General features: G+C 43.8%; 1 protein-coding gene across 6 annotated transcripts in view; it reads right to left on the bottom strand.

Annotated features, from left to right (window-relative positions):
• WDFY3 (WD repeat and FYVE domain containing 3) overlaps positions 1-25,609 on the bottom strand; it is a 249,052-nt gene that overhangs the window by 6,357 nt on the left and 217,086 nt on the right. For all 6 annotated transcript variants that reach the window (XM_061145614.1, XM_061145615.1, XM_061145616.1 and 3 more), the window contains 12 exons: positions 24,134-24,287; positions 18,730-18,821; positions 18,297-18,509; positions 15,752-15,899; positions 14,358-14,512; positions 13,265-13,423; positions 11,142-11,321; positions 6,630-6,812; positions 5,126-5,222; positions 1,417-1,740; positions 700-811; positions 158-355 (listed from right to left, as the gene is read on the bottom strand). In XM_061145614.1, the coding sequence (XP_061001597.1) occupies positions 158-355; positions 700-811; positions 1,417-1,740; positions 5,126-5,222; positions 6,630-6,812; positions 11,142-11,321; positions 13,265-13,423; positions 14,358-14,512; positions 15,752-15,899; positions 18,297-18,509; positions 18,730-18,821; positions 24,134-24,287 (2,015 nt within the window). The remainder of the gene's footprint in view (positions 1-157; positions 356-699; positions 812-1,416; positions 1,741-5,125; positions 5,223-6,629; positions 6,813-11,141; positions 11,322-13,264; positions 13,424-14,357; positions 14,513-15,751; positions 15,900-18,296; positions 18,510-18,729; positions 18,822-24,133; positions 24,288-25,609) is intronic.

Below are 25,609 nucleotides of genomic sequence, written 5' to 3'. Positions count from 1 at the left end.
GAAGAGAAGCCACGGTGATAAGAAGCCCAAGCACCGCAACTAGAGAGTAGCCCCAACGCTTGCTGCAACTAGAGAAAAGCCTGCGCACCAGAGCAACTAAAAATAAATAAATAAAAATCAATTTTTTAATTAAAAGAAAGCTTGCATCTCATCTTACTTCTGGCAGAAGAGCTGACCGCAGTTCCTGCAATGGTGCCGTCTTTCCGTGAGAGAGAACCGCACGGAGCAGCCTGAACAGCTGTCCCCTCCTTCGTCCTTCACCCAGTGGTCGGCGGCTGAGCGGCCGGGCTGGTCGCTCACAGACCAGCTGAACACCCGGCCCCGGCTGTCGCCCACGAGGATCCTGCTGTGGTCCCTGCAGGAGACACGGCAGAGTCACCGCCACGCGGCCGCAGCTCCCTGTGACTCCGGTCACGCACACACTGGGGAGGGGTCGAGCGTGGACAGGGACAGAACAGCACTGAGCCCGAACGCACACTCCATCTCGACCCTCCATGCATCAAACCGTGCTCTATCTCTGAAGAACAGAGAAGGCAAAGTTTTTTGGTTTTTGAAATTCACAAGTGAAATCCACACACTGGCAGGTGTCCTGGTTTGTCTGGTGGAGCCCCACAGGATAGGACAGATGAAACCTGTGCTCCCCAGAGACGGCTTGAGTGTGGGCGCCCGGGCTGGGCCCCAGGAGAGCTGGCCACTTACTTGGAGACGCCCAGTGCGGTGATCTCGGCAGGGTGCGCGTTGTCCTTCCGGTCGAAGGCCGTGTGCATGGTCAGCTTACTCCTGAACACCAGCTGCCGTTCCCAGCGGTACCCTGGGGCGGAAAAGGGCAACGCATGACTGACGAAGCGAGGGGAGCCCACGTATGGTAGGTGGCCCCTAACACTTCAGGGTGCTGCCGAACGAAGCTCTGGCAGCCCCTCTGGTTCTTGGTCTCTGCTGCCTCGGTTGTTAAAGGCCCAGCGGTCTAGCCTGACACCGACCATGGACTCAGTGAGGCCTTCACAAGGACAAACGTGGGGAGGGGGAAACCCTCAGTACAAGGCACAGCTTCTCCATTTGAGGACCTGGCCCCTAACTCTATCATAGGTAAAGCTCTCTGTGAATAGAGTTTTATCTATTTATCTGTAATCCACAGCCTACCCATTTTCAAAAGCTTTCATAATTTGTGAATGAATGAAGTTTTGGTTTGACATTATTTTTCTTTACAAAATGCCCAACATATTGCAGGCACTACTGTAGGATAGAATCTCCAAGGGTCTCTAGGTCCACTTTACACAAGAAGAAACGAGAGGCCCTCTTGGCGGGTGGCCTCGGTCACAGGGATGGGGCAAAGAAGAGCTGCAGCCCTCCGCCTCAGTCCACCGGCCCTGGCCAACCCCCAAGGCTTGACAAACAGACATGGGACTTCCGAGTTACCAGGCTTCAATCGGCTGTAATTCCGCGCCTCGATGGGATTGGGGTGGGGGTGGCTAAGGGGAGCCTGGAGATGAGGTCTGCTCTGGCCCTCTGAATAGTTGACAAATATGAAGCCGTCTTTCTCATCGAGGCTGAGCTGATCGGACCAGCGCCGGGAGTCATCGGAGCCACTGTCGTTGTGCCAGGTGGCTGTGGCTCGGCAGGAGGCCGCCCGGGGCCGGTGGCTGGTGCTGCTGGGCTGGCTGGGCGTGTCCTTGGGGTCCTGGCTGACACTCTGCTCGTCGGCTTCGGAATCGCTGCTGTCCTCGTCCTGGGCTTCCTGCCCTGGGTGATGCATTGGGGGAATTAGAAAACACACACACATCATGGTTAGATCCAGCTTTGTCCCACAGCTACTTTTCCTCTACTGGTTAAGACACAAGAGACAGTATTTTAAGCTCAGTATTAAAATATGCAAGGTTGCTTCAGTTGTGTCCAACTCTTTGTGACCCTATGGATCGTAGCCTGCCAGGCTTCTCTGTCCACGGGATTCTCCAGGCAAGAATACTGGTGTGGGTTGCTGTGCCCTCCTCCAGGGGACCTTCCTGACCCAGGGATCGAACCCACATCTCTTATGTCTCCTTCACTGGCAAGAGGGTTATTTACCACTAGCTCAACCTGGGAAGCCATAAAGACAAATAATTTGCCAGAATTTTCAGTTAGGTATGATAGCAAAAGGGTAGAATTTCAGAGTTCATAGACTGCTTTGGCCCAAATCCTTAGATGGGCATTTATTCTTTCACAATCTGGCCAAAGCCTGCCTTTATGAACTTCTCGCTACCTGCACCTGCCTCACGGCCACAGCTCAGCTGGACGGGCCCACTCTGCTCTCCACACAGCTAGTTCTGCGCATGCGGGTTGGCCCCGCCTGGACCCATCTTCCCAACCTCTGTGTGTTCCGATGTGACCTATCTCTCAAGACACATCTTAAGTGCTTCTTTCTCTAAAATCTTACGAGGTTTCTGCAACAGAAAGTTAACTCTCTCTTCTGGGCTCCTTTAACAGCTGTATGGCTCTCACACATTTAAAATTCTCACCCCAAACTATTACTTTTGGTCATTATTTTTATAAGACAGTGGTCAGTTGAAGAGGAGTCCCAACATGGTGCCTTCCACATAGCAGTCAATATAAACGACAGCACAGATGAACAGACTATGGATAGAAATCTTAACTGAGAATTTTGTTCTTCCTCCTCTTTCCATTGTTACTGTGCATTTCTTCAGCTCAATTCCCTTGCAAAAACTAGGAGGGAGAACTAGCTTTCCTGGTGGCTCAGAGGGTAAAGAATCTATCTGCCTGCAGTGCAGGAGGCCCGGGTTCAGTCCCTAAGTCAGGAAGATCCCCTGGAGAAGGGAATGGCAACCCACTACAGTATCCTTGCCTGGAGAATCCCATGGACAGAGGAGCCTGGCAGGCTACAGTCACAGGGTTACAAAGAGTCAGACACTACTGAGTGACCAACACTTTCACTTACTTTCAAACATATGTAACTGGAACAAAGGAGAGAGCAAGAACAAGTGAGCAGGGACCTCCCTGGTGGTCCAGTGGTTAAGAATTCGCCTTCCAATGGAGGAGATACAGGTTTGATCCCTGGTCAGGGAACTAAGATCTCACATGCTGCAGGGCAAGTAAGCCTGCGTGCCTCAAATACTGAACCCATTCGCTCTGGAGCCCATGAACCTGCGTGTGTCAATGAAGATCCTGCGTGCCACAACTACAACCTGACTCAGCCAAAAACAAATGAACAAACAAGTAAGCAAGCACCAGTCCACGACGCATATTTTTTAACAAGACAAATACTTAATTTGCTTGTGTTAAAGAGTCTGCCTGCAATGAAGCAGACCCAGGGATCAAACCTGAAGCCACCCGAAGGAGGAAAATGGCAACCCACTCCATTATTCCTGCCTGGGAAATCCCATGGACAGAGGAGACAGTCCATGGGATTATACAGAGTAGGACAAAACTGAGCGATTAACACTTCTACTAACATTAGTAAGCTGGTTGGCTAATTTCAGGTGTTTTTTCTTTTTAACCCAATGGCTTATGATCATGAAAGTCTTCAAAGAGTGGTCTCTGACACAGGTTTGATTTCCAGAGAGCCACTAGTCTGTCTTCTCTTTCATCTGGGCCCCCTGCCCTTGAGTCCTACCACTCTGACATGGTCCCAAGTTAACCCTTTCTGTGGGCTGCTCTCCGCCTCTGCCACTCCTGCTAAACTTTGTCCACAATGTAAAAACATAAAGAGGATGAAGATATACAAATGTCTCTCCTCCCTGAATCTGACCCCTTCTTCTCTCCTTATTCGTGTTTCCCTGTTATTCACTTACAAGCTTTGTTAAGAGGAAGGCAGAAGGACATACTTCTCATAAGACTGAACAGCTGATGTCTGACACACAATAGTTATTAACTTTCAAATACAAACTGAACTGAATTCTGAGTATAGGTCTCCAAACACCCAGATGACTTTCTTCTTAGTGGAGCTGCAATTATCTATGTGGAAATTTACATGCATTAAAGTAATACAAGCATTACAATGTCCTGTCCATCGGTTCTAGCAAAGAAAGTAAAAGCTACTGTCAGCTTACAAGGAGAAGGATTTGTGTCTTTCTGATAGTAAGTAAGCCTTTTCCCTTAGCAACTTCCTCATATTGTCAAACTCATGCTGAATTCTCAGTGTACAAAAATTAGTCATGGTGAGACAATCTAGAGGTTGAACTTAAAGCCCTATTCCTTTCTATGAAGAGTCTGGGACCAGTCGATCCAAATCAGCGATAGGTACTTCTCTGGAGACTCAGTAACCCAAAGCACACCTTACCTTGATTCTTTGGTGCCATTTCCAAACATTCTGTGTGTGTATATAGTATACACACACACAAATAAATCTATCTCTATATTTCACTGGAAAATGTTAAAGTGCTTCACAAACAGCAGCAGATATAGAACAAAGACTGGGGCTTCCCTGGCAGCTCAGTGGTACCAAGAACGCGCTTGCCAATGCAGGAGACGTGGGTTTAATCTCTGGGCTGGGAAGACACCCTGGGGGAAGAAATGGCAACCCACTCCAGTATTCTTGCCTGGGAAATCCCATGGACAGGGAAGCCTGGTGGGCTATAGTGCATGGGGTCGCAAAGAGTCACACATGACTTAGCGACTAAACAACAAGAATACAGATCACCAGGCTTCTGTGTAATGAAGGCCCTTCTTGAGGGGGTCTAGAGGATGGACTCTGGTCTGTCTCTGTGAATAGTTTACAAACAGGATGCTGCCCTGTCACTCACACTGAGCTGTTCAAGTGATTGGTGGGACTGAGGTGTGGCCCCCTGACTCATGGGACACTGGACTCTTGGACCTGCTTTGTATTTCTCAGAACGGAAAGCCCAAGCCTCTGGTATTCTGGGAAGCTTGTAACTGTATTTACTGTGGGATGTGAAAGCTGACTGTGAGACACTACCGCACGGGGTATTGCCTGATGAACTAGAGAACTCTGTGAGCCCGCCAGGCTCTTACTTACCAGGCATCCCTTACCAGGCAGTAAGACCGCTTCTGACAGCAATGCCCGACCTCAGGCTCTTGCTTAATGTAAGCTGATGTAAGTTTACTCATAAGGATTTAAAAAAAAAAAAAGAAAGAAACATGAAAACTACTGCAAAACTTAGAAAGTATTCAATACCGATTTGTGCTTCTGGACAGTCTTCCTGCATTTCGAGGACTTCAGTAGGCTCAGGGGCTGGCGTTTCAGGAACTTGCAAAAATTCCATTCTCCAAAACTGAATTTAAATAAGCATGGGAAAAAAACAATACAGTTGAACAGATTACAGAAACAATTTATGAGTTACTGCATGAAGATGGATTCTCAGGGTTAAATAGGTAACCTGATTTCTCTTATTATGTACAGTCAGGTTTCCCTGTATCTTGAAAAATGTGGCAGGGACTGCCTGCAAATAAAACAGTTCTCCCCAAACTGTATTGCATGAGATGTCAGTGGGTTTTTCATGGTCAAGGGAAAAGGAATGGGGTCAAACAGATTTCAGAAACACAGTTAAACTATGTACACTTCCTTATTTCCTCCAAAAACCCCTGCGAGGCTTGCCTACACTGATATATACTTTACACCTCCAAGAAGGTATACAGGAAGCAGGAGCCCCAGACGTATTTGGCTAGGGTGCTCTTCACGATGCCTCACAGATAGAGTAATCTGGAATGCTGCTCTGCAGGCCTGCGGCTTTGGGGGTGTGCCTTTTGGGTGTGTGCCCAGAGTCTGAGAGCAGGGTGTGGCCAGGGAGTGGCTGATGGCCTCAATGGGTAGCTCTGCTTGTGACTGACAAGGGCAGCAACCAGCTGCTCTCTCCTTTTACAGAGCACAATTAAAGAAGGACATAAAGAAAAATCTCCCGAGAGAAACACCCAAGTATTAGAACAGATTAAAAAGGTAAACACTCCATGGATTCCATTTTTGGTAGAGGCCCAACGCATGAACGCATCGGCTTCCCTGGCGGCTCAGACCGTAAACTGTCTGCCTACAATACGGGAGACCTGGGTTTGATCCCTGGGTTGGGAAGATTCCCTAGAGAAGGAAATGGCAACCTATTCCAGTACTCTTGCCTGGAAAATCCCATGGACAGAAGAGCCTGGTAGGCTACAGTCTGTGGGGTTGGGAAGAGTCGGACACAACTGAGCAATTTCACTTTTTCTCTTTTCAACACATGAAAACTAAGAAAAGGATAAACGGATTTAGGATTCAGGTAAAATCACCCAGGATCTGAGACAGGAAAGGAATGAATGACGAGAGGCCCCTGGAAGCATGATCGAGCCCTGTGATTCTTTGCAGAGAACAGATGGTCCCCATTTTCCCTACGAAGCCATCTGACGGGCTGAAAGGCCAACACTTGGGGAGCTGACACTTCTAGCAATCCCAGCGTGACAGGGAGACGGTGTCTAAGTGATCCTGTCTCAAGTGGGCAACAGCACTAACACACCTACTTACTGGGGGAAAAAGAGGCCGAGTCACTGATGCTCCCCACGTCTGATAACCCAGTGGCCAAGGTCTACATCTGAGTGCGAGTTTGCTAAACGGCAGGACAACCTCCAGGTGTCTTCACCTGCAGACAGCTACAGAAGCTTCGGGTGAACTATGGCAGCAAACACGCCGGCGCGTGTGCTCACAGCGGACCTACCCGGACCACGCCATCCGAGTGTCCCGTGACAATGACGTTCTGTGTGTCCCACTCGTTCATCTCCGACACGCAGCAACAGACGATCTGCTGGCTCCTGCCCGTGAACGTGTTCACACTCACGACGGGGTTCCCGTTGATGCTCCACACATGGATGTATGTGCCGGCGCAGGACACGATGTCCCCCTGAGACGGGAAGAGAAACGTCACTCCTGGCAGAGGACACGCTCCTTTCGGAAGCAATGGAATCTTTGGTGTGGCTCTCGAGAACCCTCTTAAGTGCTTTGACTAGTGACTGGGTAATTTCTGAGGCAGCCTGGAATCCAGAGCTTGCTGACTAAAAAGAATACCCTGAACAGAGGCCTCTTTAAGAATTCAAGGTGGCGTGAAGACGGGCCAAGGTGATCTGGTGATGGAGGTGGAAGCCCTTCCACATACTCAGAAGAGCCCTGCTGCATTCCATGTCAAAGCTATCTGTAATCTGAGGAGGTGATAACCACTCTTTTACCCTTACTGTTTACAAAATTTATTTATACCTTCCACCAAGAGGTAGGAACCCACTTAATTTTACAAAATGAGCCCAATCACAAAAGCCATGGGGTAGGAGAGAAATCTTTTAGTTTGGCACAGCTGGGGCTCTCCTTCAATAAACGAAAAGGTGAAATCTTGGTAACACTGTAATATCCTATTACAAATTTGTATTCACAACAGAAAAGAAGAAAGCTAGTATGTAGGTCACTCCTTGGCATACTGAATAAACCCTAAGGCTCCCTGAGCTGATAAGTCAGTTTTTCATGAGTTCCAAAGATGGGGGGAAAAAAAAACAAAAATGAAGCTTTTCCTTCAAGTTCTGTCAGTTTGGTCAGAAAACCACCCACTACTGTTAAAGGAACAAAACAAACATACTTCCTGAAGCATCAACAGTATGTCAGTTAGTGCGCTGGGCCCTTTAGACACCCCAAAGCTTCTACACCATCCCAGGCAGCCTCCTGTATCCCTGAGATAGTCTGACAGGCGTGATGCTAGGTCCGACTTCAGAAATGATCTGGTGGATTTCAGTACAGCCAGTGGGCGTAGGACAACATACAGGAATTGGAAGATGGTCATCAAAAACAATAAATATGCCAGCAAATTTGGAAAACTCAGCAATGGCCAAGGACTGGAAAAGATCAGTTTTTATTCCAATCCCAAAGAAAGGCAAGTGCCAAAGAATGCTGAAACAACTGCACAACTGCACTCATTTCACAAGCTAGCAAAGTAATTCTCAAAATTCTCCATGCTAGGCTTCAACAGTATGTTAACCGAGAACTTCCAAGTATTCAAGCTGGATTGAGAAAAGGCAGAGGAACCAGAGATCAAATTGCCAACATCCACTGGATCATAGAAAAAGCAAGAGAACTTCAGAAAAACATCTACTTCTGCTTCACTGATTACGCTAAAGCCTTTGACTGTAAATCACAACAAACTGTGGAAAATTCTTCGAGATAAGAATACCAGACCACCTCTCCTACCTTCTTAAAAAACCTGTATGCAGGTCAAGACGCAACAGTAAGAACTGGACATGGAAAAATGGACCGGCTCCAATTTGGGAAAGGAGTACATCAAGGCTGTATATTGTCACCCTGCTTATTTAGCTTCTATGCAGAGTACATCATGCAAAATGCTGGGCTGGATAAAGCACAAGCTGAAATCAAGATTGCCAGGAGAAATATCAACAACCTCAGAAATGCAAATGACACCACCCTTATGGTAGAAAGTGAAGAGGAACTAAGGAGCCTCTTGATGAAAGTGAAAGAGGAGAGTGAAAAAGATGGCTTAAAACTCAACATTCAAAAAACTAAGATCATGGCATCCAGTCCTATCACTTCATGGCAAATAGATGGAGAAACAATGGAAACAGTGATAGATTTTATTTTTTTGGGCTCCAAAATCACTGCAGATGGTAAATGCAGCCATGAAATTAAAAGATGCTTGTTCCTTGGAAGAAAAGCTATGACCAACCTAGACAGCATATTAAAAAGCAGAAACATTACTTTGCTGACAAAGGTCTGTCTCGTCAAAGCTATGGTTCTTCTAGTAGTCATGTATGGATATGAGAGTTGGACTATAAAGAAAGCTGAGTGCCGAAGAATTGATGCTTCTGAACTGTGGTGTTGGAGAAGACTCTTGAGAGTCCCTTGGACTGCAAGGAGATCCAACTAGTCCATCCTAAAGGAGACCACTCCTGAATATTCATTGGAAGGACTGATTCTGAAGTTCCAATACTTCAGCCACCTTATGTGAACAGCTGACTCATTAGAACAGACCCTGATGCTGGGAAAGGATTGCATGTGGGAGAAGGGGATGACAGAGGACAAGATGGTTGGATGGCACCCCTGACTCAACGGAAAAGAGTTTGAGCAGGCTCTGGGAGATAGTGAAGGACAGGGAGGCCTGGCGTGCTGCAATCCATGGGGTTGCAAAGAGTTGGGCATGACTGAGCAAGTGAACAACAACAACATCAGAAACAGAGGAAAGCTAGAAACCAAACGGCTGGACCCATGCAAGAGCGAAGGGAAGGGAAGGCAGGTGTGACCCGGTGCTTTTCCAAACCACTGTCTGTGCTGGTCTTGCTGCTGTTCCTCCCCTTCTCCCCCAGTCTACCAAGGTGGCAAGAACCAAACAAAAACCACGCTGAGCAAAGCACCGCTGTGTCTACCTCTGGATCAGCCCCTTAACCACCTCTGACGACATGTGTCAGCAGCTGAGTTTTAATTAATGGGTTCAGTCTCTGTAGGAGATGGGGGGCTGCCACCCCATGATGTACTACGCAAGACATTCTGCAATTACTCCAGGGCGCCTCGATTAGAGTGCATCTGAGCAAACCCTGTGGTTATGAGGGTTGAGTAAGGAGAATTAAAGGGCAGCTGCAAGGCAGCTTACACCCAAAGTGTAGACTGCAGTAAGGCAGACTTGATGATGGCTACAAAAATGTAACAGAAATAGAAATCTTCTCGTGAGTGATGGAGATGACAAATGAATCTTCAAAGGGAAAAATCTAACATGTCTGTAGTGTCTGCAGCAACTACTGCAATCCAGTGAGTGTATGCTGGCCCCAATGACAACTAACTAGAAATAAAATCCTCAGCATTTAAGAACAATCGTAAAACAAAGTGCTTGAAATAGTGCAATTATGTATTTGACTCAGAGCAACACAGTGAAGATCAGAGTATTTCTGCTGCGCTGACATTTCCATAAACCTCCTCTTAGATGCCTTTGCAGGAGCAACCGAAGGTGCTGTTTTAAACAACATTTTAAGCCTTTCAAATATATATGAAAACAAATTTGACTCTCTTATCCCCACATGCTCCCCACTCATTCCTGACTCTGATTACTCTTATTATTATGAGACAATCTAAGTGACATTAACAGGCCTTCCCTGGTAGCTCAGTGGTAAAGAATCCACCTGCCAATGCAGGAGATGCAGGTTCGATCCCTGAGTCGGGAAGATCCCCTGGAGGAGGGCATGGCAACCCACTCCAGTATTCTTGCCTGGAGAATCCCCATGGACAGAGGAGCCTGGCGGCCTACAGTGCATGGGGTCACAAGAGAGTCAGACGAGACTTAGCAAGTCCATGGCACAACTGCAAGTGCCATTAAGTAGAAATGAGTAAATTTCCTTTTCTTTTTTTCCTCTGAGTGACTGCAAGGTATTTGACTGAAAGCACAGTACTCAATACTCAGAATCTTCCGGTATAAATTAAAGATATGCCTCCTTTGAAAGGAAAGCTGCCTGTGGCTGATGGTATGACAAAGCAAGGACCACCCTGTGTCACTAGCGTGATCCCTGGCGGGGCTGACAGCAAGGGTGGGAGTGAATATTTACAGCTAAGAAGTGATGAGCTTGGGGGTTCTCATTAACTTGCAGACTGACCTGCATATGTGAGAATTTGTCCCCTGGACACAGAGACCTCATTCTCTCTAAATCTAGCCTGAATGTCCCCTGCTTCCCAACACCCCAAACCAATGACTTTTTCCCCTTCCTTGCCCAGTCTGCATGGGGGCTCCTATGCCAGCACATTTATTTTGTTCTGTTTCACTGTATTCTTGAGGGCCATTTTCTCCCCCATACCTTTGGAATCTGTTTTGAAAACCATTTTACAACAATTTTTCTCTTGTTTGGGTACCCAAATATTACTCTCCTCACTTTATAAATACTTGGAACATATTTCATAAAACTTCAACAATTTTAACAGACCCCACAAATTTCTTGCTTTTAAAAAAGCGCATTCTAGACTGTTTTATTTTGAACCAAATCTTGCTCTTTGAAGTATTGCTGCAGTGATAGGATTTTAAGACAGAATTGTTTCCTGGGTTACAAACTTTAATATTCATTTGCTTTTGCAAACAACATCTAAACCAAGTGGCTTTTATAAGATGCATGTCCATCAACTTAGAAAGCAGTTATTTTTTATTATGCTGGCCAGAGCTACGTGTCTTCCTACACACAAACCAAGTGAGCAATTTACAACTTACGGTTAATTCATTGATACACAGAGCAGACACGGGAGCCCGGTGGCCTCGGAGCTGGGTTAGGAATGACAGCTTGTTCAGGTCCCAGATGATGCAGGTTCGGTCTCGGGACCCACTGACAATGATGTGATAGGCTAACGACGCGGTGGCACAGGTGACCGTATCAGTGTGACCAAGTAAGGCCTAAAAGGGGAACAGATGAGACCAGGCTGATCACAGTGGCCATGCTCCTTAGCAGACCCCAAACAGCTGGGTGCACTGCGAACCGAGAGGCATGCAGATAGCAGAGAGCGCCTTGAGCAGCAGCATCTGGAAGGCCCTCATTCTCTTCTCACCACTGTCCCTGCCTACCCCACCAGGGGTTAAGAGAGAAGTGTGGAGGACTTGGGAGACGCCACTCTCCATTATTATCTTACTTCTCTCCTGGACTCAGCCCAGGATCTCAGAAGGAAGGGGGAGTCGCAACTGCAACCTAGATGGGGTTTTCTCACACTTTCCATCTCCACACCGAGATGTGTTGATCATAGTCCCCAAATTCAGAATTTAAACTCGGAATCTGCCGTCGATTCCTCCAAGTCCATTCTACGGAACTACAATTGGATGTGTTTTTTTTTTTTTTTAAATGTAAGTGCGTGGTTGTAACACATGGTCCCAGAAAGATGCAGGGAAAATGCAGCTCTGACCTGTCTGCTGAGCACCTGTTACGGAGCTGGAAACACCTGGGCGTCTCCTGCACCCCAGAGGGACCTGTTCTCAAACCAGAATAAACATGTTTCTCTTTTGCTGGGATATGAAGAGAAACAGGATCCAGGGAAATGGTAGTGCAGGAAAACAAACATTTTGAAGGAAAAGATTCAGATGACTGTCAGGAATTTCTGAGTATTTACTATTTATCAAATTTTGGTGATGCACACACCCTTACTATATATTTAGCAAACCCAGAAGGCTGTTTGAAGTGAGAAGTACTTGGCACTGAGGGGCTAGCAGGCACGCTAGCTAGCTTGGAAGCCCATTTTCTAAATTGAAAATACCGTTAAGCAGGAGTGTTTGGATCAGCAAACTTCACCGAGAGCCTCGCACCTGCTCATGGGGAGACCGTGTCTCACAAGGACTCACCTTTAGACCCAACAACCACTGAAGTTTCTGGACAATAGAGATGGTCACTGGAGTAAGCAAGAGGGGCTCAATTCTTTCTATAGATATTTAAAACAGCATTGTCTGTCTGAGTCTGGTTTTAAAATAGCTTTGGAATCACACAGAACTGAATTTATATCCTGGCTTTACCACTAGGTGTGACGGGGACCTGTGTCTTAAGTTCTCTAAGCTGTGGTTTATCCAGGTGTTAATTAGCTCAGGCTGATAATGATCTTGTATAAATGTCAGGATTGCAGTTTTACATTTTTTAAACCCCCAGCACAGTGCCCTGAACACGGCAGGTGTTCAGTAAATGGCAGATATTACTGTTACACTACTTTTAAAATTTGTTATCACAGAAAACACCTAGATATAAACTCCATTAAAAAGAAACTTATAGTAAATTCACTTATAAATCAAATATTAAAAAGGTTATGGCTTCATGATTAAAGAATTCTTGGTTTGATTAAACATTTATGATAGAGTCAGCTCATAACAAGTAATCAAAAATTCTTGTTAATAAAATCACCAATGTTTTTTCTGAATACATTTCATGAATTTGCCATGTTCTCAAGAATATTACAAATGAAGAAAAAAAGCCAAAAATCAACAACTTAATGGTATAGATGAATAAAAAGCATCCAGAAAAGAAGTTATTATGAATCAATTGCAAATATAACTGGTTTGCAAGAATTTAACCCACATATAACTCTGAGAAACATTGACATTACTTAAATATATTTTAAAAAAACCTATATCACCTAAAGATATCTTGCTTCAGATTTTAAAAAAGGACAGCTTGGATCATCTTCAGAAATAGTATCCTCTGATTTTTCATTTACTTTTTTTTAAGATCCATTTCTAGCAAAAGAACATATATTTCTTGGTCTTGTCCATTAATGTCTAAATTGCCTGGGAATTAAGGAAATTTTTCAGTTTCTCTAGAGCATGAGCAGGTGGGGTGGAATAGGTCCACCATCTCACATTGTTACCTGTTTGAGAGTGAGAGTCTTAGCCTTTTCTTTCGAGGTGCTCATCTCCCAAACACAGACAACCGTGCTTGTTCCACCCGTGATGACCAGCTTGGGGTTGGGGCAGATCGCACAGAGAATCTGGCCCCACTCCGACAAACATTCATAAACAGTCACTGCCTGTAAAATAGAAGAGATGTGAGACACACATGCCATCAAGCACTACAAGCTTCTGAGACAAGACAAGCATAGCAAGTGAAAGAGAACCTCTGTGTGGGTCCCTCCCGGGCAAATACCTGCGTCCTGCAAACACCTGCTGGGCTGGTTCCCTAAAGCTCTACTCTGAACTACGCCCTATAGCCTCCTAACTGTAGTTGCTGTTGAAAATCATAAGAAGAAGCACTTTGTTCATACTGGGGGTCTCCAGTTTCTCCAGTCAGGGAAAAAGATGTTCAGATTGTGTGATGGAAAATGTTCAGGTTGTGTGATGCTATGTGAGATGCAGGGTGTGAGCTGGTGAAAGGATGCATCCGCTGTAGCAGGTAGAATGTAAAACCATGCGTGCTGCGATCATGACAATCTGACTAAACAGAACTGCGTTACAGACACACTGTGTCCCCCATGCATTCAGGAGAGCACTGTCAAGGGGCAAGTGCAACCCCAAAGGATCGCTTATGTTTTGCCTCTCCAAGAGACGCTAACGGGACTCAAAATGGTAGCCACAACTACTTCTTAGGGGAAGGGCGGCAGGTTTTCTGCCAGCCATTTAAGAGTACTGAAGTGGTAAGTGGGAGAGTGACTCAAAAGGAGGTTCTTCTGGTTGGCATAAATATTGAATATCTGGTTGGCTAGGGTCCCCTGGAGGAGTTCTTGGAGTGGAAGGCAAACTGCTAGCCCCTGGTACACAACCTTCCAGGAGAGGCTTTTCTGTAGGAAACACGACTTGTCCACTAGCTCCTCTATCCTGATTGGATGCAGTGAAGCTCTCCCTTCCTCTGGGCTACGGAGGAGCAGCTGAGAAGCCCTTGGGCTGAGCTGTCCCCACCCCCGTGAAGCAGGATCTCCAGACCACGGAAGAGCAGGATGACATGAGTGAGCAAGAAACAGTGCTAACCTTGTCTGACTCATAGGTCCCCAGCCTGCAGCTGAGGTCTGCGTAGCCCCAAGCGAAAGTTTTGTTCCAGGTTGGCGGGATAAGAACTTTATTCTGTTCTACCGCAAGAATGCCTTTGTCTGTACACACGATTTGTCCCACAGGCTCTTTGAGTTCTACAAAAAACAAATCAACACGTTAGAACCAGTATAGGGAAAACTAATTTCATTATCCCACATAGGAGGGTAGAGAGTGTTAGTTGTGTCCGACTCTTGTGAGCCCATGGACTGTAGCCCACCAGGCTCCTCTGTCCATGGGATGCTCCAGGCAAGAATACTGGAGTGGGAAGCCATTTCCTCCTCCAGGGGATCTTCCCAACCCAGGGACTGAACTGGCATCTCTTACATCTCCTGCCTTGGTGGGCAGATTCTTCACCACTAAGGCCACCCGGGAAGCCCAGGGGGGAGGGTAAAGGGATCTCAAATATTCATACAAATCAAGCCTCTTGACACCCACATTAATACAAGATGACCTGAGAAGGAAGTAGGGCGTGGCTTTCGATGGCGTCTTCTGTAGACCCACTGGGTGGATATCGACCCTGACTGGTGTCTCCAGCCTGCCTGGCTATGGACACTTGCTTGGGTTTGGCTCCCAGCCATCAGGCCCACCTTTTGATCCCAAGGACTGCCAGAGTGTTCTGGGATGCTCCCCAGAATGTCACACAGACCTCTAAACAACCTAGGCCTTCCGCTCCTCCCAGCCCTAGACTTCCTGAAGGAAGGCCAAGAACCCCAGCTCTGACCCAGGACTCTGTTGACCACGCCAGTGCTCCAGAGCCATCTCTGGGCAGTGGCTGCAGCTGGCACAGGGCAGAGTCTGTGGAATGAGACAGGCGGCAGAGAGCTGGGCGCCCATCCAGACTTTGATGCTCCAGTTTTTGGATTTAAGTGACAACTTCCAAGACTCTGCAAAACATTTTTTTTTTTTTCATTCAAAGTGGAAAAAAATCTACTTGGAAAAGTAATTTAAAGTAACTTACAATAACGGTAGATGAAAGAAGCTTTTAGTTGGCATGTTAAAAACACAGACTTCTTACTGCTATATCTAAATTGGCAAGACATGTGTAAATGAAGATGGCAGAAGTTTTTCTACAAGTTGAATTACAAGATTGGGTGTATTAGTTTTCACTACCCTAGCAGAGAGGAGAAACCTGTTGGGTTTCTTTTGGATGCAAAATCCAATAGGCCAAAAGAAGAGAAGAGAAAAGGAAAAGGAGACTCTAACAAGTATTTGGTGGTTTTAGCACTTATTACAAATGACACTGTTGCTGAGAAGCAAATTTGTTATTGCTTAACTAGGATTATTAAACATTCTCACAGAATCATCCATCAAAAGCTCGTTCCCTGTCATTTTACCTTTTACAGGTGTTAGTGAAGGCCTCAGGTTGTCTAGATGATGAAAAAAGATCTTGTCACTGGTAGATCCTGGTGGGACGGAGACCCCTGCATTGTCTCCATTGAGTCGACTCCTCACTCGCTTGGGTGGATGAGGTTTTTTAAATAACTGGGAAGAGAGAAGACAACATGTTTTATAACGAAAGCTAACATTTATTCATCAGCTCTTTTATATGCTAGATATTTTGTTGCTATTTCACTTAAGCTTCACAACAGCCATTAGGTATCACATTATCACATCTTATACCTGATGAAAGAGATTTAAAGAGCCTCAGAAGGTTGCCGTCTGAGATCTCATACCTCAGTAAGTGGGGACAAGACTCTGATACTAAAGCTTGGGTTACCATCAAGCTCTATGCTACACTGGTTTCATGATAATTTTTCAAGAGTAAATTAATCTCTTCAAGTAACAGTCAGCTGAAAACTATTTTTCAGAAAATATTTGACAAGTATTATGATGTTTAAAAACGAACCCATCCTTTACGTACCGATACCATTCTGTGCCACGGAGAGTAGGCAGCCATTCTAACTGGGTTACATCTGGCGCCAACATGGGCTTTAATGGATATGACATCATGCCTATCTCATTTAGGTGCTACTAATTTGCTTAGTATGAATACGGTTGCCTTCTTTTTACTTTGTGATGATGTAAAAGAAAAAAAGATCTTTGTCATTTCCGTTTAGTATTTTTTAAGGGATTAAAAAGTATTAACGTACATTTAAGGTGACTGTTTTTCAAATATTGTACATTTTCTAAATAGGCAGAGTCATTTCTGTTGGAAAACTGATATTTGAGGAAGATATTTGGAAAATCTTAAGACAAAATGAGATTTAGGATGACTACAATACCATCACAGTTTATTTATTTGATATTTTGGGTTTCCAGGTAAAAAATAGGAAAAAATACATTTATAAAGTAAGATACACATCTGAGGCTCCCAAAGCTTTAAAGATGTAATTCCCATTTTATCTACATACACGGCATAGGATCAGGGTTCTGTTATTTCTTATAAATGTCTTCAGAGACAAGTCTCTGAAGCTGTATTAAAATACCCACATACTTTCAAGTATGCTCACGAATGAACCTTTACTGAAGACCTTCATGAGGATAGAGTAGGCCAGGCTAACATATATATAAGGATAAATTAACATGATGACCACGAGGCTTAGCTGTTTTGAGGGACGGTTACACTTGGAAGTACTCTCCATTAGTTCCTGGGATGTACTAGAAATATGTTAGTGTCCAAACCCTATCTCCCAGACTATCTGCCTCTTAAACTCAAAAGTGGGGCAAAAATCTTGCAACAGTGTATGTGTGTTCAGAATATCTGTTTTCCAAAAAGTTGTGAAACATGGTTCCTGCATGTAACCCTCAAAGAAGGGAAAGGCCTAACTAAGGTTCTTCTGCCGTGATTACAGCTCATTAACAGGAGCTTCACTTTAGAAGTAAACCTGTTCCTGCACTGGGGGATTAGACTGCACTGTGAGTGTGGCGTCATGGGCTGTCCGCTGTCTGTCGCGGCCTTTCCAGAAACAAAGACTTCTGATTGTTCCCAGCTGTCAACTGTGGAAACCTCAAAGTTGGTCAACCTACAAAAAGGGAGTCCAGGAGAGATGTCTGAACCGGGAAGGACAGCCAGGGTCAAAATGCAGAGGCCAGGGCACTTGGGGGAAAGGCGGTGGTCCGAAGGGCTGACAAAGTGAGGCTTCTCCCTCGTGTTGTGGTTTCTTCTGGCACACCCTGCCCTCCTCGTGGGCCCGGAACAATAGGGATGAAGGATTTAATGAATTCCCTTAGTGACTCAAAAGGAGGCTCTTCTGGTTTGCAGAAATACTGAATACCTGGTTGGCTAGGGCTTCCTGGAGGAATTCTTTGAGTGCAAGGCAAACTGCTAGCCTCTGGTACACAACCTTCCAAGAGAGGCTTTTTCACAGGAAAGCTAGTGATTGCCCACTAGCTCCTCTATCCTGACCAGATGTGGTGAAGCTCTCCCTTCCTCTGGGTTGTGGAGGAGCAGCTGAGAAGCTAGTTTCCTGCCAAATCTCATGCAGGGACAGGAAAGCATGCCCTGCCAGTACTCTTCGAGGGAAAACCCTCTTTGACAAACAAAATTTCTATTTATCTGGACTGTAAAAGGGAGGAGAATGTAATAATCTAGGGACCTACTGCAACTACTGGGTAATATTCATGGTTCCTAATTAAAAACTTGGTCCAAAGTTAATTACTATATGGTCATCTACCACCCATAGATATACTGTTCAGTCACTAAGTTATGTGTGACTCTTCCATGGACTAGGTCCATGGGATTCTCCAGGCAAGAATACTGGAGGGGCTGCCATTTTCTTCTCCAGGGGATATTCCCGATTGATCCAGGGATGGAACCTGTGTCTCCTGCATTGGCAGGCAGATTCTTTACCACGGAGTCACTGGGGAAGCCCACAGACATAGGACAGAGCTTAAAAAATGTAATAGAAAATATCGATGATAAGGAAAAAACAGCCATACCTGTTTAGGGATCTGCCCAAAGTTATTAATGAACCCTATGGTGGCTGTCTCCTTGAGAGGGTCATTTATGTTGTAGATATCCACTTGACCCTCATAGAAAAGGTGATGGAAGACATTTACAGCTTCTACCGCAGCAGGACCTTGTTGCTTATAGCCGAAGATTAGGTCGATCCACTCATGCAGATGGGCACTCACGTAGTCACATTCCAGAGCCTGCAATTTCAAAACACAGGTTCAGTCACTGGCTGACTTGTATTAATAACTTGGAAAGTAAAAGAAGTGACCACTGGCCAACTGGAACTAAAATAACTAAAAATCACACAAATAACATCAGTAACTTAAACACATGGGGAACACATTGCTCAAGGTCCTCTGTTCTGTGGTCAGTGACCCAATGAAACCTCAGTTCCACTGCAAAGGGCGCTCCCATTACCTCACGGTGCACCCGGATGAACTCTCGTGGGTCCCCTTTTGCCCAGGGTGGAAGGATAACGTCTCCCAGCTTGGTGCCGTTTTGTTTACAGCCTGTGAAATTAGATACATTAACAAGAAAATAAAACAGTGAGATAAATAGTAACATCCTATTAAAGTAACAGAGATATAGTGGGTTAGATTCATTACCAGAACTATAAAATTTTACCACCAGAAAGGACCCTCAGAGATCATCTACTCTGGTATTTTCCCAAAATTCCTCCTTAGAGAGATTTACTGAGCATTGGCAAAACTGTGGGGCTCTCAGTCAAAGGGCTTCAGGAAATGCTGAGCTATGCAAGGTTAAACATGTTTCTTTTCTGCTAGGCTCCTCCAAGGCACTGCTCTTCTCTAGGAAGGGGATTAGATACAACATTTCTGCCGTTTAATTGACCACAGGACTCCTTCAGGAAGCATTTTATGGGGTTACTGTTTTGAGTTTGGAAGTAACTGCCCAAACCAATACAAGCTCCTTAAAGACTGCTCATCTGCAAGACCATTAACAATTTCTCTGAAGCGTTCATGTAGGCTTTTCCAGAATGCTTAAACCTTGGTGAGTCAATAGCAGTGGCCAAGCACTGAATCTCTTTTCTGGATGTTTTGACAAAATTCTGCATTCACATGGAAAAGGTTGATGAAAGAATACCTGACTCCTCAAGCCAATTTCAGTCTGAATTCTATCTTGGCCTAAGAGGACATAAAAGTATGAGTCATCCAGAAATACTTGCAATATATGTGGTTTCTCATATTTCTGATTCTTAAATTCTTGAGAGAACTCTGTAGAACCCACAGGAATTTTGCTGTAAGGATTCTCACTAAAAAAATAAAAGTAAAATCTGAAACAATGTAACTTTTTGGGGACTGTTGTATCATTTAACAGAAAAAACTGGGACCATCTAGCAGAAAAAAAAGTCAAGTTATGATAATTCATAACCCTGTAATATTTATTCCACATAAACTGTTACTTTAAGTCATAGCCAGATAATCCCTAAAATAGTAAAGAATGCATTTACTATGAGATCTACTGACAACAAAACACATTAAATGGGACTGGCATCTGAGGAAATGGGTTCTGTTTCTTCTTTCAAAAAGTTAACTGGAGCTTACAGAGCTTTCCTAGGCACAAATCGGATAATCATGGTAAACAATGAATCTATAAATGACAATGTGGACTCCCTAGTTTCACACAGTTGGTTAAACAGCTGAATTATAAATTTTCATAGAGAACTGTTCAAATTTCAGGACACAAAAGGCAGGTTCCAAATAAGGGCCAGTAAAAACCTTTCCTTTCATCATTGAGACTTGATGGCTTCTTTACAATGTGATACAAGTAAGAGATTAAAAAATCATTTTATTGTTTAAAAGAATGTTTTGATTTAGTTGAAAAAATTTTCATGTAACTTAAGAAAAAAATAAAACAGTCAAGTTATTACAGCCACTGTCTCCTCTTTCACACTCTTTCCCCACCCTCTCTGAAATGCCCTCAGGCCTAATAAGAGTAAGAAGTAACAAATAATTTTTTTGATAAGAAGAAGTAATAATCCCTCAGCTACCTGAGACAGAATCTACTTTTTCCAGTTTGGCTCATAATCCCTAAATACTGTGTGATATAATGTTGTTTTTTCAGCACTATCTGCAATTTTAGAATGCCATTTAAAGGGAACAGTCTTCTGAAAACTCTTGGTCTAACTCTGCTACTCTGCAGTTTCCCTCCATGTATATCCAAGGGTACAAGGATAAGACCAGGAAAAGAACCCAAGAGCTAGGGAAAAAAACCCAAGTGTTCTTTCTTTTATATCATTAACTATCTTTTCTGGATGGAGAGACAAAATGGTTTTGTTTGACTTTCTTTATATTGAGGTAAAGTTCATGTGACATAAAGTTAACCATTTTAAAGTGAAAAATTCAGTGGCATTTCATATGTTCACAGTATTGTGCAACTGTATCTAGTCCTAAAACATTCTGACCACCCCAGAAAGAAATCTTAAATGTAAACAGTTGCTCCTCATTCCTCCTACCCACCCCATCCCCTGGAAATCACCAATCTGTGTCCTGTCTATCTGTATTTACTTGTTCTGGACATTCCATATAAGTGGAATCATACATTATGTGACTTTCTGCATCTAGCTTCTTTTACTTGGTGTAATGTTTTTGAGGTTCGTCTATGTTGGTGTATTTATCATTACCCCGTATCTTATAATGCCTGAGTGATACTCCATTATATGTATATTCCACAATTTGCTTATCCACTGATATATATGTGGGCTTTTCCTACCATCTGGCTATTGTCAATAAAGCTGTGATGAATGTGCATGCACAGGTGTTTGTTTAAGTCTTCATTTTCAGTTCCTCTGAACAGTGCTTGCAGAACTGCTTGGTCACATGGCAGTTCAATGCTCCACTTTTTGGGGAACTACCAGAGTGCTTCCCACAGTGCTGAGGCATTTTCACATTCACGCCAGCAGCACATGAAAGTTCTACTTTCTCCACATCTTCCTCAGCTCTCCTCATTTTCTGTTTGTGTGTCTTGTTTTTTCCATTATAGTCATCCTAGTGAATGCAAAGTATCACCTTATTGTGCTTTTGATTTGCATTTACCTAATGAATAATGATGTTGAGCATCTTTTCATATGCTTATTGGCCATTTGTATAACTTCTTTGGAGAAATGTCTATTCAGGGTCACTTATCTTATTGCTGCTGAGTTGTAGTTCTTTATATTCTGAATACTAGATCCTTACAAGAAATATATCATTTGAAAATATTTTCTTGCATTCTGTATGTTTTCTTATCACTTTCTTCATAATGCCCTTGGATGCAGAAGTTTTAAATTCTGATAAAGTTCAATTTCCCTTTTTTTGTTGCTTTTGCTTATGTTTATCTAAATCCAAGATCATGAAGATTTATCCCTAAGTTTTAAGAGTCTCATAGCTTTAGCTCTTATATGCAAACAGTGTTGTTTTTAAAGTGTGTGATTTCAAGGAAGGAAGGAGATTTGTTATGAAGGTGAGCATGACAATTATACATGACCTTTCTTTCATTTACTTATTTAAAAGTGGATGATTTGGTTGGGTCTGTAAGTAGTCTGGCTAGAACATTTCTGCAACACAGATTATTATAATGAACTGAGTATTTCTGGAATATGTTTTTGCACTTTTCTGTATTTGTCTCTTTGAAAGTAGTGTTCCTAGGGAAGACAGTAGCATTCTCCAAAGGTGAATTATAAGTAAACAACAAAACCCTAATGTGCAGTCATATGCAAATGCTATGTTCATATTTGTTGTTTTTCCTATTCACTATCTACTCTTCCTTTGAGGAACTGCCATTCCTCCAAACTGCTAGAACTTGGTGTCTTTAGCTGCTCAAGGTTGAGTCCCAGGTCCAATCAGAGGTATCAATATTAAGACTTAACTTTAGGACTTTTGCAGGGGCTACTGAGAGTCTCTTATTATCTTTCCTATTGAATCTGGGGCTTCAATTTCACAAGGTTTGAGCTGCTGAATGGGTGATTAAATAAATAAAAATTATAATACTCAATAAAATAAAATCACTCAAATATATTATACGTGACAGTGTTGGAGAAGACTCTTGAGAGTCCCTTGGACTACAAGGAGATCCAACCAGTCCATTCTAAAGGATGTCAGTCCTGAGTGTTCATTGAAGGACCAATGTTGAAGCTGAAACTCCAATACTTTGGCCACCTGATGCGAAGAGCTGACTCATTTGAAAAGACCCTGATGCTGGGAAAGATTGAAGGTGGGAGGAGAACGGGACGACAGAGGAATGAGATGGTTGGATGGCATCACCGACTCATTGGACATGGGTTTGGGTAAACTCCAGGAGTTGGTGATGGACAGGCAGGCCTGGCATGCTGCAGTCCATGGAGTCGCAAAGAGTTGGACACGACTGAACTGAACTGATTCCCTGAATTACCTAATAAATTTTATGAGATAGTATAGTGATGGTTTATATGTAGAAGTCTTAAATACAGTATGATACAGGGCATGAAAAGAATATGAAAACAGAACAATACCTGGCATGAATACTCTAAGTAAAACAATGAAATTTTGATATATTGTAAAAATAACTATTCAAAAACACAGATCAGCAAACTGTGTTCCAAGAAACTATAGCCAAAGTCAAATCTACTTCCTGTAACTGCTAGATAATACAAAGAGAGCAAAGTACCAAGGAAATTTATCTTCTTTTTAGAAATGTTGATTTGGTTCTTTTTTTTTTTTAGTACCTTAACAGGATGAAAAAAGGGGTTTACTTAGAGTTATTCATAAATTCTAATTTTAAAACTTATCAGCATGTAAGCTGAGACAATAAGGAAAGATTTAAACTATATGTAAAAAATGTGGATATGCCACTCTTGGCTGTTAGCTTCAATCACATTAATTTTCAAATAAAATTTCACCTCACTTTCATTTTCAATGAAGTAATGATATTCTGACCATTGGATGTAATCTCTGTTAATTTTTGAATTTTCCCAAGACTCTGGATTGAAACAGCTATTTGGGGGCACAAATCTATTTCTCTTTGTTATATTGACTCTCATATACCCAATAACCCAGTTGAATTTAACAGCAGCTATAACCATGAGGAAATAGTAACCGAGAAGGAACCTGCAGGGCCTTTCCAAGAACAACCTGTCCACCCCAACCCCGTGCATTCCCCCTCCTTTGTTTATAGAAAAGCCTTAATCTCCCAGGCCTCCCCAAAGTTCCAAAGAGCAAATGTAATCAGAGAAGAGAGAAAATACAGAAACAAAGGAAAACAGCCAAGCAGCACAAAATAACAGTTTAGCCTAAAATAAAGTCAAGGACTTTTAGTTTCTCCTCAAGGGCTATAAACCTGAGCCATATCCTTGAGTTGTTTTGCAGATATTAAAACCTCCACCAGGTGGGGGAAGTTAACTGCATGCTGACCACAAGCTCATAGACCTCAGACCAGTTGGAACCAGAAGTTGATGACCAAGATTCCTGAAATACCACTTTGTTACCGCATCATCAACCAATCGCAGAACTGAGCACAAGCTGACCACAAAGCCTGTGACCCTCTTCCTTACACGGACTCTTTAAAACTCTCCTCTGAAAGCTGTCACTGGGGGTGGTTCAGGCCTTTTGAGCATGAGCTGCCCATTCTCCTTGCTGGGCCCTGCAATAAACACTGTTCCATCCCTTCACCACAACCCAGCGTGAGTAGACTGATTGGGTTTGCTGTGTGTCAGGTGAGTGGACCCAAGGTTGGTCTGGTAACAAAAGCTTTCCTTGTCAGTGTCTGCTACAGACTTCTCAGAAAAGTGACATTTCTGTTGGTCTTTTCCTGGATAATGTTCCTAAGACAGTGCCATGGTGCTACGTACCGAGGTCAAAGTTGTTGGAATTGAACAGGAACTCCGGTAAGTAAAAAAATTCTGGGATGAGTTCCTTCACGTCTGCCATGTTGTGCTTCGACGCTGAGTACCAGGCCTCCCGCACGCTGTGAAACATCCGGTCAGCCAGGTCAAAGTGGCCTCCCTGTGGGCAGGACGAGAAGGCACCTCTGTGAGAGAACGGCTCCCACCTCAGCGTCCAAGCTCCAGGGCTTGGAAACCCCAAAGAAATACATTTGGTGACAATTCAGTTTCCCATTCTCCTAGGTCAAAATTTTAAATAATCACAAAAAAACAAGAAGAATTCTTTTCGGGGTTCTCCTTCCTTACAAAGGGTCTCTTGCTTTGTATCTAAGTGATATCCAAGTACTACAATTTAAAAGGAAGATTAGTTTTTACAGAGAGGGCAAGATTATAAGGAAATGGTTCTTCCATCGTTTGATAATGCTTTCCTTAAAAAAAAAAAGTATTCTTACTTGCAACGCAGAATTAGAGACACAGACATAAAGAACAAATGTATGGACACCAAGGGGGGAAAAGAGGGGAGTAGGATGAACTGGGAGACTGGAATTGACATATACACAATATTTACACTACGTATAGGGCTTCCCTGGCGACTCAGACAGTAAAGAATCCGCCCACAGTGAAGAAGACCCACGTTGGATCCCTGGGTCAGGAAGATCTCCTGCAGAAGGGAATGGCAACCCACTCCAGTATTCTTGCCTGGAGAATCCCATGCACAGAGGAGCCTAGCGGGCTACAGTCCACGGGGTTGCAAAGAGTCAGAAACGACTCAGTGACTAACACATACTATGTACAAAATAGATAACCAATGAGAACCTACTGTATAGCACAGGGAACTCTACTTAACGGACTGTGGTGACCTGAATGGCAAGGAAGTCCCTAAAGGGAGGGGATATATGGCTGACTTGTTTTGTTGTGCAGGAGAAACTAACAACATTGTAAAGCAAGTATACTCCAATAAAAATTAACTAAAAAAAAAAAAAAAAAGGCTGCTATTATAATATAGCTATTTATAGTTGAAAACATTCAGGTTATATATGTATTTGACTCATTTTATAAATTAACATGACATTGTTATTCTTATACCCATGAGAATTAAGAGGAGAACTAGGAAGGTGATCAAAAAGTTATAAATCGATAAAACAAACTCAAATATAAAAGGGATTTCTTTTGCTTACATGGCCTCACAGATACACCACTGCCTTCCTCAGTCAAACTCCCTATGCTGTGTTTGAGGGAACACAATGAAGTTCACTGTGAGAAAATGCCCAAGTCCGTACAATGGCCACCAAGGCCTACCACCATCTGGCCCCTGCTAGCTCTCTGACCTCATCCCCTGTCGCTTTCCCCTGCAGTCACTCTGCTCCAGATCCTGGCTTCCTTGCTGTTCCTCAAACATTTCAGGCACATGTCTGACTTAGGGCCCCTTACAGGCTGTTCTCT

This window comes from Dama dama, chromosome 6 (genome assembly GCF_033118175.1).
Source record: "Dama dama isolate Ldn47 chromosome 6, ASM3311817v1, whole genome shotgun sequence".
NCBI classification, from domain to species: domain Eukaryota; kingdom Metazoa; phylum Chordata; class Mammalia; order Artiodactyla; family Cervidae; genus Dama; species Dama dama.
Note: the sequence above shows the minus strand (reverse complement) of the source record. Positions and strands in the feature narration are given on the sequence as shown.